This window comes from Hyla sarda, chromosome 1 (genome assembly GCF_029499605.1).
Source record: "Hyla sarda isolate aHylSar1 chromosome 1, aHylSar1.hap1, whole genome shotgun sequence".
In the NCBI taxonomy this organism is placed as follows: Eukaryota; Metazoa; Chordata; class Amphibia; order Anura; family Hylidae; genus Hyla; species Hyla sarda.
This window is the reverse complement of record NC_079189.1, coordinates 605,128,898-605,144,591: the sequence shown is the minus strand read 5'-3', so window position 1 is coordinate 605,144,591 and position 15,694 is coordinate 605,128,898. Positions and strand designations below refer to the sequence as shown.

General features: G+C 44.9%; 1 protein-coding gene across 2 annotated transcripts in view; it reads right to left on the bottom strand.

Moving 5' to 3' along the window:
* Positions 1–12,889, bottom strand: part of LOC130296763 (gastrula zinc finger protein XlCGF26.1-like) — a 32,582-nt gene extending 19,693 nt beyond the window's left edge. For both annotated transcript variants that reach the window (XR_008849281.1, XM_056548665.1), the window contains exons 1-5: positions 12,698–12,889; positions 7,574–7,713; positions 7,269–7,448; positions 6,777–6,903; positions 6,352–6,693 (exon numbers count right to left, since the gene is read on the bottom strand). Coding sequence is in view for 1 of the 2 variants with exons in the window: in XM_056548665.1 (XP_056404640.1) it covers positions 6,352–6,693; positions 6,777–6,903; positions 7,269–7,448; positions 7,574–7,651 (727 nt within the window). In the remaining variant the exon portion in view is untranslated. The remainder of the gene's footprint in view (positions 1–6,351; positions 6,694–6,776; positions 6,904–7,268; positions 7,449–7,573; positions 7,714–12,697) is intronic.
* Between the last annotated feature and the right edge of the window lie 2,805 nt (positions 12,890–15,694).

Sequence of the window (15,694 nt, the reverse complement as noted above, 5' to 3'; positions counted from 1 at the left end):
GGATGACCGGGCAGTATATCTGCATTTATTTACTTATTTATTTTTTGTGTTTTGTCACTGTGCTACTTTTACGTGTTGTTTTGTACACAGGATTGGCAGGATGCGGTAGCCCTTCTGAGTGTCCCTCCTGGCGGTCTAGGGGAGGTGTGTGTGGCCATTAGGTTCCTCACCTCCCTGCAACCCCTGGGCATCTTGGCTTTGGTCAAGATGCCATCAGTATACGGCTCCTCGGCTGATACCTTGGTTAACACCTAGGTTGAAGCCAGGTGCATTTTCGGCCCCTTAGTAGCTTCGGCTAAAAGGGGCATCGAACCTGGATCCTTGCAGGTGCCTTTTGGCCTGGAGGTGAAGGGTAGGTTTGTTGGGGGGCCTCTCTCCTGTTGGAGAAGGGCTTAGCGATAGACCGCATCCTTTGTGCACGTTTTTTTAGTGTGACACGTTTGCACTTTTTCTTGCACTTTGGGTGATAGAGAGCACTTGCCTCGGCTCTTAAAAAAAAAAAATAATAATAATTTCCGGTGTTTATACACCACTTTAGAGAACAGAATAATAGAGTTCACCAATTTCTTCCATTTAGTACATGTAGGGGGTCGGGGGTACATCCATCATAGGGCTATATCTTTTCTGTCCAAAAACAGAGTTTCCCTAAGAAATGTAAGGACGTGATTGGGCCACACCTCCTCATTCAGGATACCGAATAAACAAATGGAGGGGGTCAGTCGGGAGATACTGGGCCACTAGAGAGTTTGGTAGGTGCAAAACCTCACCCCAAAAAGGATGCCACATAACAGCTGTCCCATATAAAAGGTGCCAAACGTCTGCCCTAAGGGCAAAACATCTATGACAGGCATCCGAGGATGCGCGCCCCATCTGACAAAGTCGAAGCGGGGTAATGTAGCAATAATAAATGATATATAGCTGAATAAGCTTGCTATTAGCAGCTGAAGAGACCAGTAAATGGGAGAATTGTTACACTCTGCCCCGCACCGAACACTGCTGGCAGCTCTACAGCTACAGAGGGGTCCGTGACCCCTGTACCATCCACCCTGGATTGCAGGCAGTCGGCCTGGATCCCCAGCGGCTGTTTAACGGTACAGGAGCAAGCACAGTCGGTGCGGCTCCCCAGAGAATTCCATGTCGTGAGATGGACCCTGCAACCGGGTGAGGAGGCAGTCAACCTCTCTCCACCTACTGATTACATCCCCGGCTTAAGCGCTGGCATCAGGGCAGAGTTCTGCTACACTTTGCTCAACAAAGACTGCTGGCAGCTCTGAAGTTACAGAGGAGACAGTGATCCCTGCACTGATCCCGCCAGGATCCCAGACAGTCGGCCTGGATCCCCAGCAGCTGTGGAACAGTACAGGGACTGGCACAGTCTGTGCGGCTGCTCAGTGGCAGATATTGCAACCGGGTGTGGAGGCAATCGGTCTCCTGCCCCTCCGACCGCCGATGAATGGAGGCTTTGTTTGGGAAAGGTTGTTTGGGAGGGGCTCGGAAGCTAGCCTCCTTCTCACGGACTACAGGCCGGGTCAGGCCTTCCCCCTCCCCCGGCTGAGGAGGGGGGAGAAGCGGAAACTTTTTTTTTTTTTTTTTCTTGAGGGGTGCCCCAATGAGCTTCATGCAGGGTTTGCTGGTATTGGACTACATTGTTGCCACTAAACATTAACCGAGAGGAGAACCACGACAACTGGGACTGATGGTGGTGGCCCAGACAGCCCCAAGTGGATCGGTTGGGATCGCACCGGGTCTGCCTTTTTGTTAGGGGGAGCACTGTGACGGTTCCTAGAGTCAACCTACCCCTTCGCTATTGTTGCCTCGGCTCCCAGAGTGACTATGGAAGAGTGACTGGCACTAGCTTTAGGGGCTGACAGAAGAAAGACAGGGACTTTGATGGACTATCTCCACAGTTTGTGCCCCTCAGTTAATGTTGTCCAGTGACCTAAAGCTCCTTGTTGGATATCTTATTAAAATACCTTTATTTGCTGTTTTCAGTACACATTTTGCACACGGTCCACCTTCTGCACAAGGTACTGATTCTGCACAAGGCACTATATAGGCATACCTTTATTGGATTATCTTCCAGACTTACTGTCACCTGTATTGTCTTTACTGCCCCTCCCCCCCCCTGTGATGTCCTTTCTCAGGAATAAAGAGAGATTGATTTTTTTTTTTTTTATACCTGAAGACTGGTGTTGCCTGGTTCTTTGGGTACGAGGATGCGATAATCTCTAGTTCTGCCTAAAGATATTGTCTGTGGTATGCTGGAGCTTGTCGTCTGGAAGGAGAAGTCGCACTTGGCAGAGGGGGACACAGAGGTCCCTGGTCAGTCCGTCACACTGTACATATCTAGCAAGTGTACGCTCCGCACTTGGCATAGGGTCAGGGAGCACCCAATATCTAAGTTGACCACCTAAATAGTAAAGATGAACGTCAGGCAAAGCCGCCCCTGCCGCCAACTTCGGATGTTGTAGGGTGGACAATTTGATTTTGCCTCTATTAGGGCCCCATATAAAAAGGGAGTAAACAGGGACTGCAGAGTAGTATAAAGGACTTAGAAACAGGTAAAGCCGAGTGCTCCAATATTGAAAGAGAATTTTTTTTTTACTCCGCTCCAGATCTGTTGCTCCTCACAATCCTGTCACTGAGCTCTACAGACAATTCTTTACCCCTCATGGCTCAGTTTTTACTCTGATATTCATTGTCAGCTATCAAACTTTATATAGACACGGCTGTGTCTTCCCAAATCCTGTCCAATCAGCTGAATGATGTGTTCTCCAATTAAGGTGTAGAAACATCTCAGAGATTATCAAGAGAAATTAAAGACCCCCCAAGAGCTATCATGTGTCATAACAAAAAGGGTCTGAATACTTATGGTCAAAATAAATTAATTTTTGAAAAGTTTAAAGTAGGGATCGACCGATATTGTTTTTTTTAGGGCAGATACCGATAATCGGTGGAGGTTAGGGCCTATAGCCGATAACTTATACCGGAATATCGGTATAAGTTATCTGCTATTTATCCCCCCGCGACACCGCTGCAGATCATTGATTTAAAGCGGGCACTTTAAATCAATGCACTGCAGTGGCTTTTGTGGTGCCATAGGCCGCCGCCACCACCCGCAGCAACGCACCGGACGTCATGGCGTAGCGGCGTCTATGCAGCGTACTAGGCAGGAGCCTGCCCGGAGTGGAGAAGAGGACCCCCGGAGAAGAACAGCCCGGACCGTTTCACCCTCCACTCGGAATGACGCCGGACACTACAGGAAGGATGGATGGCCCGGACCACCACCATTACGGGTAAGTTTATTATTTTTTTTATTGACTCGGAGGGTGGGGGGAGGGGCCCGACCGGTATAGCGGTATGGACAAAAATCCATACCGTGGGAGAAAAAAAACGGTATCCGGTTCATACCGGTATACCGCCCAGCACTACGGTGGGGGGTGCGATGCGGTGGGTCGGGGGGGGGGGGGGGGGGGGGGGAGGGTTATTATCGGCAAGGTAATTGCCGATACCGATAATGCCCAAAATCGTGATTATCGACCGATAATATCGGCCATACCGATAATCGGTCGATCCCTAGTTTAAAGTGTACCTGTCGTTACCAAATACTTTTTATATAGTGTAGATAATACCATTATATGAATATTTATAATAAACATTGGTTTTAAAATTTCTGTCCCTGCAGCTATTGTCTGTGTGTCTCTGTGAGGAGTCCAAATGCAGGAAGTGACGCAGGACAGCAGGGATCTGTGCAGGCTCCTGGTTTGTCAATCATTCTGATGTGTGAGCTGAGGGTGTGTCATAGAGCCTCACTGCACAGAGCCCTGCTCGTCCTCAGTGTACAGGGCCCTCCTCGTCCTCAGTGTACAGGGCCCTGCTCGTCCTCAGTGTACAGGGCCCTGCTCGTCCTCAGTGTACAGGGCCCTGCTCGTCCTCAGTGTACAGGGCCCTGCTCGTCATTCCACACTTCCTTCCTATTTTGTCTCCTCACAGAGACACACAGGTATGATATTAGCCACAGGGACAAAAATACACATTTTTAAAAAAAAAATGTACAGGGTGGGCCATTTATATGGATACACCTTAATAAAATGGGAATGGTTGGTGATATTAACTTCCTGTTTGTGGCACATTAGTATTTGTGAGGGGGGAAACTTTTCAAAATGGGTGGTGACCATGGTGGCCATTTGAAGTCGGCCATTTTGAATCCAGCTTTTGTTTTTTCAATAGGAAGAGGGTCATGTGACACATCAAACCTATTGGGAATTTCACAAGAAAAACAATGATGTGCTTGGTTTTAATGGAACTTTATTCTTTCATGAGTCATTTACAAGTTTCTGACCACTTATAAAATGTGTTCAATGTGCTGCCCATTGTGTTGGATTGTCAATGCAACCTTCTTCTCCCACTCTTCACACACTGATAGAAACACTGCAGGAGAAATGCTAGCACAGGCTTCCAGTATCTGTATACACTGCTATATACTACTATATACACCGCAGGAGAAATGCTAGCACAGGCTTCCAGTATCCGTATACACTGCTATATACTACTATATACACCGCAGGAGAAATGCTAGCACAGGCTTCCAGTATCCGTATACACTGCTATATACTACTATATACACCGCAGGAGAAATGCTAGCACAGGCTTCCAGTATCCGTATACACTGCTATATACTACTATATACACCGCAGGAGAAATGCTAGCACAGGCTTCCAGTATCCGTATACACTGCTATATACTACTATATACACCGCAGGAGAAATTCTAGCACAGGCTTCCAGTATCCGTATACACTGCTATATACTACTATATACACCGCAGGAGAAATGCTAGCACAGGCTTCCAGTATCCGTATACACTGCTATATACTACTATATACACCGCAGGAGAAATGCTAGCACAGGCTTCCAGTATCCGTATACACTGCTATATACTACTATATACACCGCAGGAGAAATGCTAACACAGGCTTCCAGTATCCGTATACACTGCTATATACTACTATATTCACCGCAGGAGAAATGCTAGCACAGGCTTCCAGTATCTGTATGCACTGCTATATACTACTATATACACCGCAGGAGAAATGCTAGCACAGGCTTCCAGTATCCGTATACACTGCTATATACTACTATATACACCGCAGGAGAAATGCTAGCACAGGCTTCCAGTATCCGTAGTTTCAGGTGCTGCACATCTCATATCTTCACAGCATAGACAATTGCCTTCAGATGACCCCAAAGATAAAAGTCTAAGGGGGTCAGATCGGGAGACCTTGGGGCCATTCAACTGGCCCACGAGGACCAATCCACTTTCCAGGAAAAACTGTTCATCTAGGAATGCTCGGACCTGACACCCATAATGTGGTGGTCACCATCTTGCTGGAAAAACTCAGGGAACGTGCCAGCTTCAGTGCATAAAGAGGGAAACATCAAGTGGATTGGTCATCGTGGGCCTGTTGAATGGCCCCCAAGGTCTCCCGATCTGACCCCCTTAGGCTTATCTTTGGGGTCATCTGAAGGCAATTGTCTATGCTGTGAAGATACGAGATGTGCAGCACCTGAAACTACGAATCCTGGAAGCCTGTGCTAGCATTTCTCCTGCGGTGTATATAGTAGTATATAGCAGTGTATACGGATACTGGAAGCATGTGCTAGCATTTCTCCTGCGGTGTATATAGTAGTATATAGCAGTATATAGAGAAGAGGGTTGCATTGACAATCCAACACAATGGGCAGCACATTGAACACATTTTATAAGTGGTCAGAAACTTGTAAATAACTCATGAAAGAATACAGTTACGTTAAAACCAAGCAGATCATTGTTTTTCTTGTGAAATTCCCAATAAGTTCAAAATGGCCGCCATTCGACTTCAAAATGGCCGCCATGGTCACCACCCATCTTGAAAAGTTTCCCCCCTCACATATACTAATGTGCCACAAACAGGAAGTTAATATCACCAACCATTCCCATTTTATTAAGGTGTATCCATATAAATGGCCCACCTTGTATATTACAAATATACATACAATGGTATTATCTGAATTACACAAGTTCTTTTTTAATGACAGCTACACTTTAAAATTCTATTTTTACTTATTGTCATTATGGAGTATTACGGAATGATGGGCCTCAAAATAAAAAAAATTAGAACAACGTCAAAGGATCTAAAGACTTTCCAAATATATTTTTTTCCAGTATATTAAGACTTTTCTGCTGTGTATTCCTCCATTCAGCCAAAATACAGACAGAACACAGAACGTAAAATATTCCACACACAATTGTTGTAGTAAGTGACTGAGAAGAATCCGTGACTGTTCTCTTATTTTAGTAGTTACTACTCACCTAGGCAGTTAACTGTAGAAATGTCCTCCTTATACTGCTCATCACCGCTCACATTTGTCTCTTCTTCCTTTATATCTGTAGCATTAATATAGATCAGATCTTTCCCTGTAGAAAGGTCCTCCTTATACTGCTCATCACCGCTCACATCTGTCTCTTCTTCCTTTATATCTGTAGCATTAATATAGATCAGATCTTTCCCTGTAGAAATGTCCTCCTTATACTGCTCATCACTGCTCACGTCTGTCTTTTCTTTTTCCTTTAAGTCTGTAGCATTAATACACTTGAGATTTTCACCTTGATATACAAGACACCTCTCTGGTGCTGTTCTCTTACTGGATCTGACTGTAGGGAACACATACGGAGACTGAATTAATTCTTTACATACAAATAATGAGAGGACGTGTGTATATAGTCATGTCTATTACCTGGTGATGTGAGGGGCTGCTGATCCTCCATCATCACCTGATCCTTGTACTGATCCTTGTGTCCTTCTACATACTCCCACTCCTCCATGGAGAAATAGACCGCCACGTCCTGACACCTTATAGGAACCTGACATACAATGATACAGTCATCACCCTGACCCCTCCAGCGGTGTTACTGTAACGTCCCAGCAGTGTCACCTCTCCAGTCATCACCAGACCCCTCCATTACTGTATAATGTCCCAGCATTCCCAGCAGTGTCACCTCTCCAGTCATCACCAGACCCCTCCATTACTGTATAATGTCCCAGCAGTGTCACCTCTCCAGTCATCACCAGACCCCCTCCATTACTGTATAATGTCCCAGCAGTGTCACCTCTCCAGTCATCACCAGACCCCTCCATTACTGTATAATGTCCCAGCATTCCCAGCAGTGTCACCTCTCCAGTCATCACCAGACCCCTCCATTACTGTATAATGTCCCAGCAGGGTCACCTCTCCAGTCAGCAGCTCCATCATCTTGTTGATTAGTTCTAGGATCTTCTGTTCATCCATTTCCTCATGTATCAGGGAGTGAGGTGGGGGCCCCGGGATTGGGCTCTGGGTTCTTCCCCATCCTTCACACACAGGGGCCCGACAGCGCCCACTAGAGGACTTCTTCATTACTGTGTAAACCTGTGTATGGAGAGACACATTAATATATCACTACATACACCAGAATCCCTCACCTCTCCAGTCATATCCATCTGTTATTATAGATAATAATGAGGTCATGTGACATCACTCCCAGAATCCCTCACCTCTCCAGTAAGCCGGAAGAGTATCTCTAGGGTGAGGTTTATTATCCTGTCGGCCATCTTGTTCCTGTCTCTCTCCATGGTTGATCAGGAAACTTCTCTTATATAGAAGATATCAGCAGAGGATCCTGGGTTGGAGGAACCTGAAGGGAAGAAGAGGATCCGGTATAAAATCCCATATAAACACGACCTTAGGACTCAGGTCAGACGAGAGATAAGATGGGAGACACAACATGGTCAGTATCGCCATACAGTCTAGTAAGGTATTTGGTGGGGGAGGGGTCTCAACTGTCTACAGAGACCGGAACCACAATGACCAGTAACTATGGAGACCGGAACCACAATAACCAGTAACTACAGAGACCGGAACCACAATAACCAGTAACTAAAGAGACCAGAACCACAATAACCAGTAACTACAGAGACCGGAACCACAATAACCAGTAACTACAGAGACCGGAACCACAATAACCAGTAACTACAGAGACCAGAACCACAATAACCAGTAACTACAGAGACCAGAACCAGAATAACCAGTAACTACAGAGACCGGAACCACAATAACCAGTAACTACAGAGACCAGAACCACAATAACCAGTAACTACAGAGACCAGAACCACAATAACCAGTAACTACAGACCTGTAAACAAATAAAAAAGAGAAGACCCAAGGAGGCGCCTAGTGCATTACCCTAAAAATTATTACAAAGACCCACGTAAAGTGGGGATATGTAAGGGGTCTAATGAATGGCCGCTCACCTGGAGCGTATAATAATACGCATATAACCTCAATCTGAGGTAATGAAGGAATCTGTGCAAGCCTACAGGTCTTCAGGATGGATCCAAAAAGGAGATCCTGTTGGTGAACTTGGTATTAGAAAAATTGACCTAGCATCAGGCGCTCGGGGATCCAGGGAGATCTCACAACCAAGTCATGGAGGTGGATAGGAATTCAAGCTTTATTAGTATACAACAACGCGTTTCGGGGTTAGCATACCCCTTCTTCAGATTGACAGAAGGGGTATGCTAACCCGGAAAGCGTTGTTGTATACTAATAAAGCTTGAATTCCTATCCACCTCCATGACCTGGTTGTGAAATCTCCCTGGATCCCCGAGCGCCCGATGCTATGTCAATTCTTCTAATACCAGTAACTACAGAGACCGGAACCACAATAACCAGTAACTACAGAGACCGGAACCACAATAACCAGTAACTACAGAGACCAGAACCACAATAACCAGTAACTACAGATACCGGAACCACAATAACCAGTAACTACAGAGACCGGAACCACAATAACCAGTAACTACAGAGACCAGAACCACAATAACCAGTAACTACAGAGACCGGAACCACAATAACCAGTAACTACAGAGACCGGAACCACAATAACCAGTAACTACAGAGACCGGAACCACAATAACCAGTAACTACAGAGAGTGGAACCACAATAACCAGTAACTACAGAGACCGGAACCACAATAACCAGTAACTACAGAGACCAGAACCACAATAACCAGTAACTACAGAGACCAGAACCACAATAACCAGTAACTACAGAGACCAGAACCACAATAACCAGTAACTACAGAGACCGGAACCACAATAACCAGTAACTACAGAGACCGGAACCACAACCAGTAGCTACAGAGACCAGAACCACAATAACCAGTAACTACAGAGACCGGAACCGGAATAACCAATAACTACAGAGACCAGAACCACAATAACCAGTAACTACAGAGACCAGAACCACAATAACCAGTAACTACAGAGACCAGAACTACAATAACCAGTAACTACAGAGACCGGAACCACAACCAGTAACTACAGAGACGGGAACCGGAATAACCAGTAACTACAGAGACCGGAACCACAATAACCAGTAACTACCAGGGCGTGATTTGCCTATGTAACCACCCGAAGGTAGTACTGCTAGTCCTAGGTTAGGCAGGGGCAAATAATAGTCCAAGGCCAGGTTAAGGTTACGGTAGCTTTAATGAGGTAGACAGATGGTACAGTCTATAAATTTTGGCCAGAATCCCAGAGAGGTGACCAGTAACACAGGGGACCTCGCAGCTTGCTGGGACTTGAAGTGACTTAAGAGACTATAGGTGCAGGCCACGCTGACTACAATTGACTTGACTTGACTGAAGGTAGTGACAGCAGATAAAGATGACTTGACTTACTGACTTATGGCTGGAATTTAGGTTGAGGCCTCCAGATGTGCTGGACACTGGCTCTGAGACATCTGGACTGGATCTGACCTCAGGATCTATGAGAGTGATTGTAGTACCACCTCCTCTTATTAAGGGGGGCAGAGCAAGGAGCCCATAGGCCAATTGTGGGTTATCTGGTGCTCTCTGGGTAACAAAGCATGACTTAAACATGTGACAAACATTATCATGTGACCAACATTACAAGGTCCTTTGCACTTAATACACAACCTGTTCACATTATGGGGGAATATAGCCCTGAGGAGGTACAGGGACTCAACCAGACAGGACTGTAGGAACATATCCCGTACTGGGACATCACACACAATAACCAGTAACTACAGAGAGCGGAAGCACAATAACCAGTAACTACAGAGACCAGAACCACAATAACCAGTAACTACAGAGACCGGACCCACAATAACCAGTAACTACAGAGAGCGGAACCACAATAACCAGTAACTACAGAGACCAGAACCACAATAACCAGTAACTACAGAGACCGGAACCACAATAACCAGTAACTACAGAGACCGGAACCACAATAACCAGTAACTACAGAGACCAGAACCACAATAACCAGTAACTACAGAGACCGGAACCACAATAACCAGTAACTACAGAGGGCAGAACCACAATAACCAGTAACTACAGAGAGCGGAACCACAATAACCAGTAACTACAGAGACCAGAACCACAATAACCAGTAACTACAGAGACGGGAACCACAATAACCAGTAACTACAGAGAGCGGAACCACAATAACCAGTAACTACAGAGAGCGGAACCACAATAACCAGTAACTACAGAGAGCGGAACCACAATAACCAGTAACTACAGAGAGCGGAACCACAATAACCAGTAACTACAGAGAGCGGAACCACAATAACCAGTAACTACAGAGAGCGGAACCGGAATAACCAGTAACTACAGAGAGCGGAACCGGAATAACCAGTAACTACAGAGAGCGGAACCGGAATAACCAGTAACTACAGAGAGCGGAACCATAATAACCAGTAACTACAGAGACCAGAACCACAAAAACCAGTAACTACAGAGAGCGGAACCACAATAACCAGTAACTACAGAGAGCGGAACCACAATAACCAGTAACTACAGAGAGCGGAACCACAATAACCAGTAACTACAGAGACCAGAACCACAATAACCAGTAACTACAGAGACCAGAACCACAATAACCAGTAACTACAGAGAGTGGAACCACAATAACCAGTAACTACAGAGAGTGGAACCACAATAACCAGTAACTACAGAGAGTGGAACCACAATAACCAGTAACTACAGAGAGCGGAACCACAATAACCAGTAACTACAGAGACCAGAACCACAATAACCAGTAACTACAGGGACCAGAACCACAATAACCAGTAACTACAGAGACCAGAACCACAATAACCAGTAACTACAGAGACCAGAACCACAATAACCAGTAACTACAGAGACCAGAACCACAATAACCAGTAACTACAGAGACCAGAACCACAATAACCAGTAACTACAGAGACCGGAACCATAATAACCAGTAACTACAGAGACCGGAACCACAATAACCAGAACCACAATAACCAGTAACTACAGAGACCAGAACCACAATAACCAGTAACTACAGAGACCGGACCCACAATAACCAGTAACTACAGAGAGCGGAACCACAATAACCAGTAACTACAGAGACCAGAACCACAATAACCAGTAACTACAGAGACCGGAACCACAATAACCAGTAACTACAGAGGGCAGAACCACAATAACCAGTAACTACAGAGAGCGGAACCACAATAACCAGTAACTACAGAGACCAGAACCACAATAACCAGTAACTACAGAGACCGGAACCATAATAACCAGTAACTACAGAGACCGGACCCACAATAACCAGTAACTACAGAGACCAGAACCACAATAACCAGTAACTACAGAGACCGGAACCACAATAACCAGTAACTACAGAGACCAGAACCACAATAACCAGTAACTACAGAGACCGGAACCACAATAACCAGTAACTACAGAGACCGGAACCACAATAACCAGTAACTACAGAGACCAGAACCACAATAACCAGTAACTACAGAGACCAGAACCACAATAACCAGTAACTACAGAGAGCGGAACCACAATAACCAGTAACTACAGAGACCAGAACCACAATAACCAGTAACTACAGAGACCAGAACCACAATAACCAGTAATTACAGAGACCAGAACCACAATAACCAGTAACTACAGAGACCGGAACCATAATAACCAGTAACTACAGAGAGCGGAACCACAATAACCAGTAACTACAGAGACCGGAACCACAATAACCAGTAACTACAGAGACCAGAACCACAATAACCAGTAACTACAGAGACCAGAACCACAATAACCAGTAACTACAGAGAGCGGAACCACAATAACCAGTAACTACAGAGACCGGAACCACAATAACCAGTAACTACAGAGACCAGAACCACAATAACCAGTAACTACAGAGAGCGGAACCACAATAACCAGTAACTACAGAGACCGGAACCACAATAACCAGTAACTACAGAGACCGGAACCACAATAACCAGTAACTACAGAGACCAGAACCACAATAACCAGTAACTACAGAGACCAGAACCACAATAACCAGTAACTACAGAGACCGGAACCACAATAACCAGTAACTCCAGAGACCGGAACCACAATACCCAGTAACTCCAGAGACCAGAACCACAATAACCAGTAACTACAGAGACCAGAACCACAATAACCAGTAACTACAGAGACCAGAACCACAATAACCAGTAACTACAGAGACCGGAACCACAATAACCAGTAACTACAGAGACCGGAACCACAATAACCAGTAAGAGGGGAACAAACCACACACATATACATAGTCTCCAGGCCTCTCACCAGATAAACCAGAACACTCTGCTCTGTAGTAACGAGGGGCGATCACCCCGAACAGTGATGTCTGCAGATGAGTCCTCTTCCTTCTGGGGAGAATTCTGCCATAAAGTCCCGATCAGTTTTTGAGACTCAGTAATTGGAGCTAAAGCTTCAGGGAATGCGACCTGAGAAGGGGAAGTGAGGAGCTGCTTTACATATTCCTTTTATATATATATCTACACACACACAGATACCTCCACCTGTCGTTTCCTGGTTGTTACAGGACCTGCCATGATGTCACAGTCATGTGATCCGTCACATGGAGGAGGGGGAGTCACATGATCAGGGGCTGCTGCTCTAGGCTCATCTGCTCAGTGTATGCAGGACTCTGCTGTGCTGGTTGTGATCGCTGCTGGATGAGCTGAAGTTATGTGTATGCAGCAGAGCTGTGTGTGTGTGATGTGCGTGGTGCAGAGCTGTGTATGTGTGTGTTATATATGTCTGCAGCAGAGCTGTGTGTAATGTGCATGTAGCTGAGCTGTATGTGTACACAGTAGAGCTGTATATGTGTAATGTACATGTAGCTGAGCTGTATGTGTACACAGTAGAGCTGTATATGTGTAATGTACATGTAGCTGAGCTGTATGTGTACACAGTAGAGCTGTATATGTGTAATGTACATGTAGCTGAGCTGTATGTGTACACAGTAGAGCTGTATATGTGTAATGTGCATGTAGCTGAGCTGTATGTGTACACAGTAGAGCTGTATATGTGTAATGTGCATGTAGCTGAGCTGTATATGTGTAATGTGCATGTAGCTGAGCTGTATATGTGTAATGTACATGTAGCTGAGCTGTATGTGTACACAGTAGTGCTGTATATGTGTAATGTACATGTAGCTGAGCTGTATGTGTACACAGTAGAGCTGTATGTGTGTAATGTGCATGTAGCTGAGCTGTATGTGTACACAGTAGAGCTGTATATGTGTAATGTGCATGTAGCTGAGCTGTATGTGTACACAGTAGAGCTGTATATGTGTAATGTGCATGTAGCTGAGCTGTATGTGTACACAGTAGAGCTGTATATGTGTAATGTACATGTAGCTGAGCTGTATGTGTACACAGTAGAGCTGTATATGTGTAATGTACATGTAGCTGAGCTGTATGTGTACACAGTAGAGCTGTGTGTAATGTACATGTAGCTGAGCTGTATGTGTACACAGTAGAGCTGTATATGTGTAATGTACATGTAGCTGAGCTGTATGTGTACACAGTAGAGCTGTATATGTGTAATGTACATGTAGCTGAGCTGTATGTGTACACAGTAGAGCTGTATATGTGTAATGTGCATGTAGCTGAGCTGTATGTGTACACAGTAGTGCTGTATATGTGTAATGTACATGTAGCTGAGCTGTATGTGTACACAGTAGAGCTGTATATGTGTAATGTACATGTAGCTGAGCTGTATGTGTACACAGTAGAGCTGTATATGTGTAATGTGCATGTAGCTGAGCTGTATGTGTACACAGTAGAGCTGTATATGTGTAATGTACATGTAGCTGAGCTGTATGTGTACACAGTAGAGCTGTATATGTGTAATGTACATGTAGCTGAGCTGTATGTGTACACAGTAGAGCTGTATATGTGTAATGTACATGTAGCTGAGCTGTATGTGTACACAGTAGAGCTGTATATGTGTAATGTACATGTAGCTGAGCTGTATGTGTACACAGTAGAGCTGTATATGTGTAATGTACATGTAGCTGAGCTGTATGTGTACACAGTAGAGCTGTATATGTGTAATGTACATGTAGCTGAGCTGTATGTGTACACAGTAGAGCTGTATATGTGTAATGTACATGTAGCTGAGCTGTATGTGTACACAGTAGAGCTGTATATGTGTAATGTGCATGTAGCTGAGCTGTATGTGTACACAGTAGAGCTGTATATGTGTAATGTACATGTAGCTGAGCTGTCTGTGTACACAGTAGAGCTGTATATGTGTAATGTACATGTAGCTGAGCTGTATGTGTACACAGTAGAGCTGTATATGTGTAATGTACATGTAGCTGAGCTGTATGTGTATGTGAAGTTATGTGTATGCAGTATGTGTATTGTTTTAGTCACTATTCACTCCCCAGCATTGATCAGTGTCATCTGCACTCTGCTTATATATCCTGCCTGTATTCTCAGAGCGCTGATCCGATGACTCGGAGACAGGTATGGACCCTCCGACCTTCTTCTTACCTGATCGGTGTCACATATAATGGATGAAATGTCTATATTGCATTGGTGTAATTCAGTATCAGCATCTCTAATGCATTCCATCCCTTTTGATCCAGAAGTATGTGGAGACCCCAAGTCTAAGAACCGCTATATAGGTGGGAATTGGTATGGTCGGGGGTGGATGACACAGCTGTACTATACAATATACAGTCATGGCCGTAAATGTAGGCACCCCTGAAGTTTTTCTAGAAAATGAAGTGTTTCTCACAGAAAAGGATTGCAGTAACACATGTTTTGCTATACACATGTTTATTCCCTTTGTATGTATTGGAACTAAACCAAAAAAGGGAGGGAAAAAAGCTAATTGGACATAATGTCACCAAACTCCAAAAATGGTCTGGACAAAATAATTGGCACCCTTAACTTAATATTTGGTTGCACACCCTTTGGAAGAAATAGCTGAAATCCATCGCTTCCTATAACCATCAATAAGCTTCTTACACCTCTCAGCCGGAATGTTGGACCACTCTTCCTTTGCAAACTGCTCCAGGTCTCTCTTATTGGAATATCTAAAAAGAAAGAGAAAAAAAGAGGGACCGCGCCTCGTGTATTATCCAAAACACCAGGGATGGGGGAGGGGCACCAGTCTTTCGGTTGGCCGCTCACCTTATAGCAAATAATCAGCGCTTATCACCCCTTAAGGGGTATAGACGAAGCCTTGGAGGGAACGAAACTGCAAAGCCCAGTGGGTCACAGGGGTGGAAGATCCAATCCTGTTTCGAATAATGAGATAGGT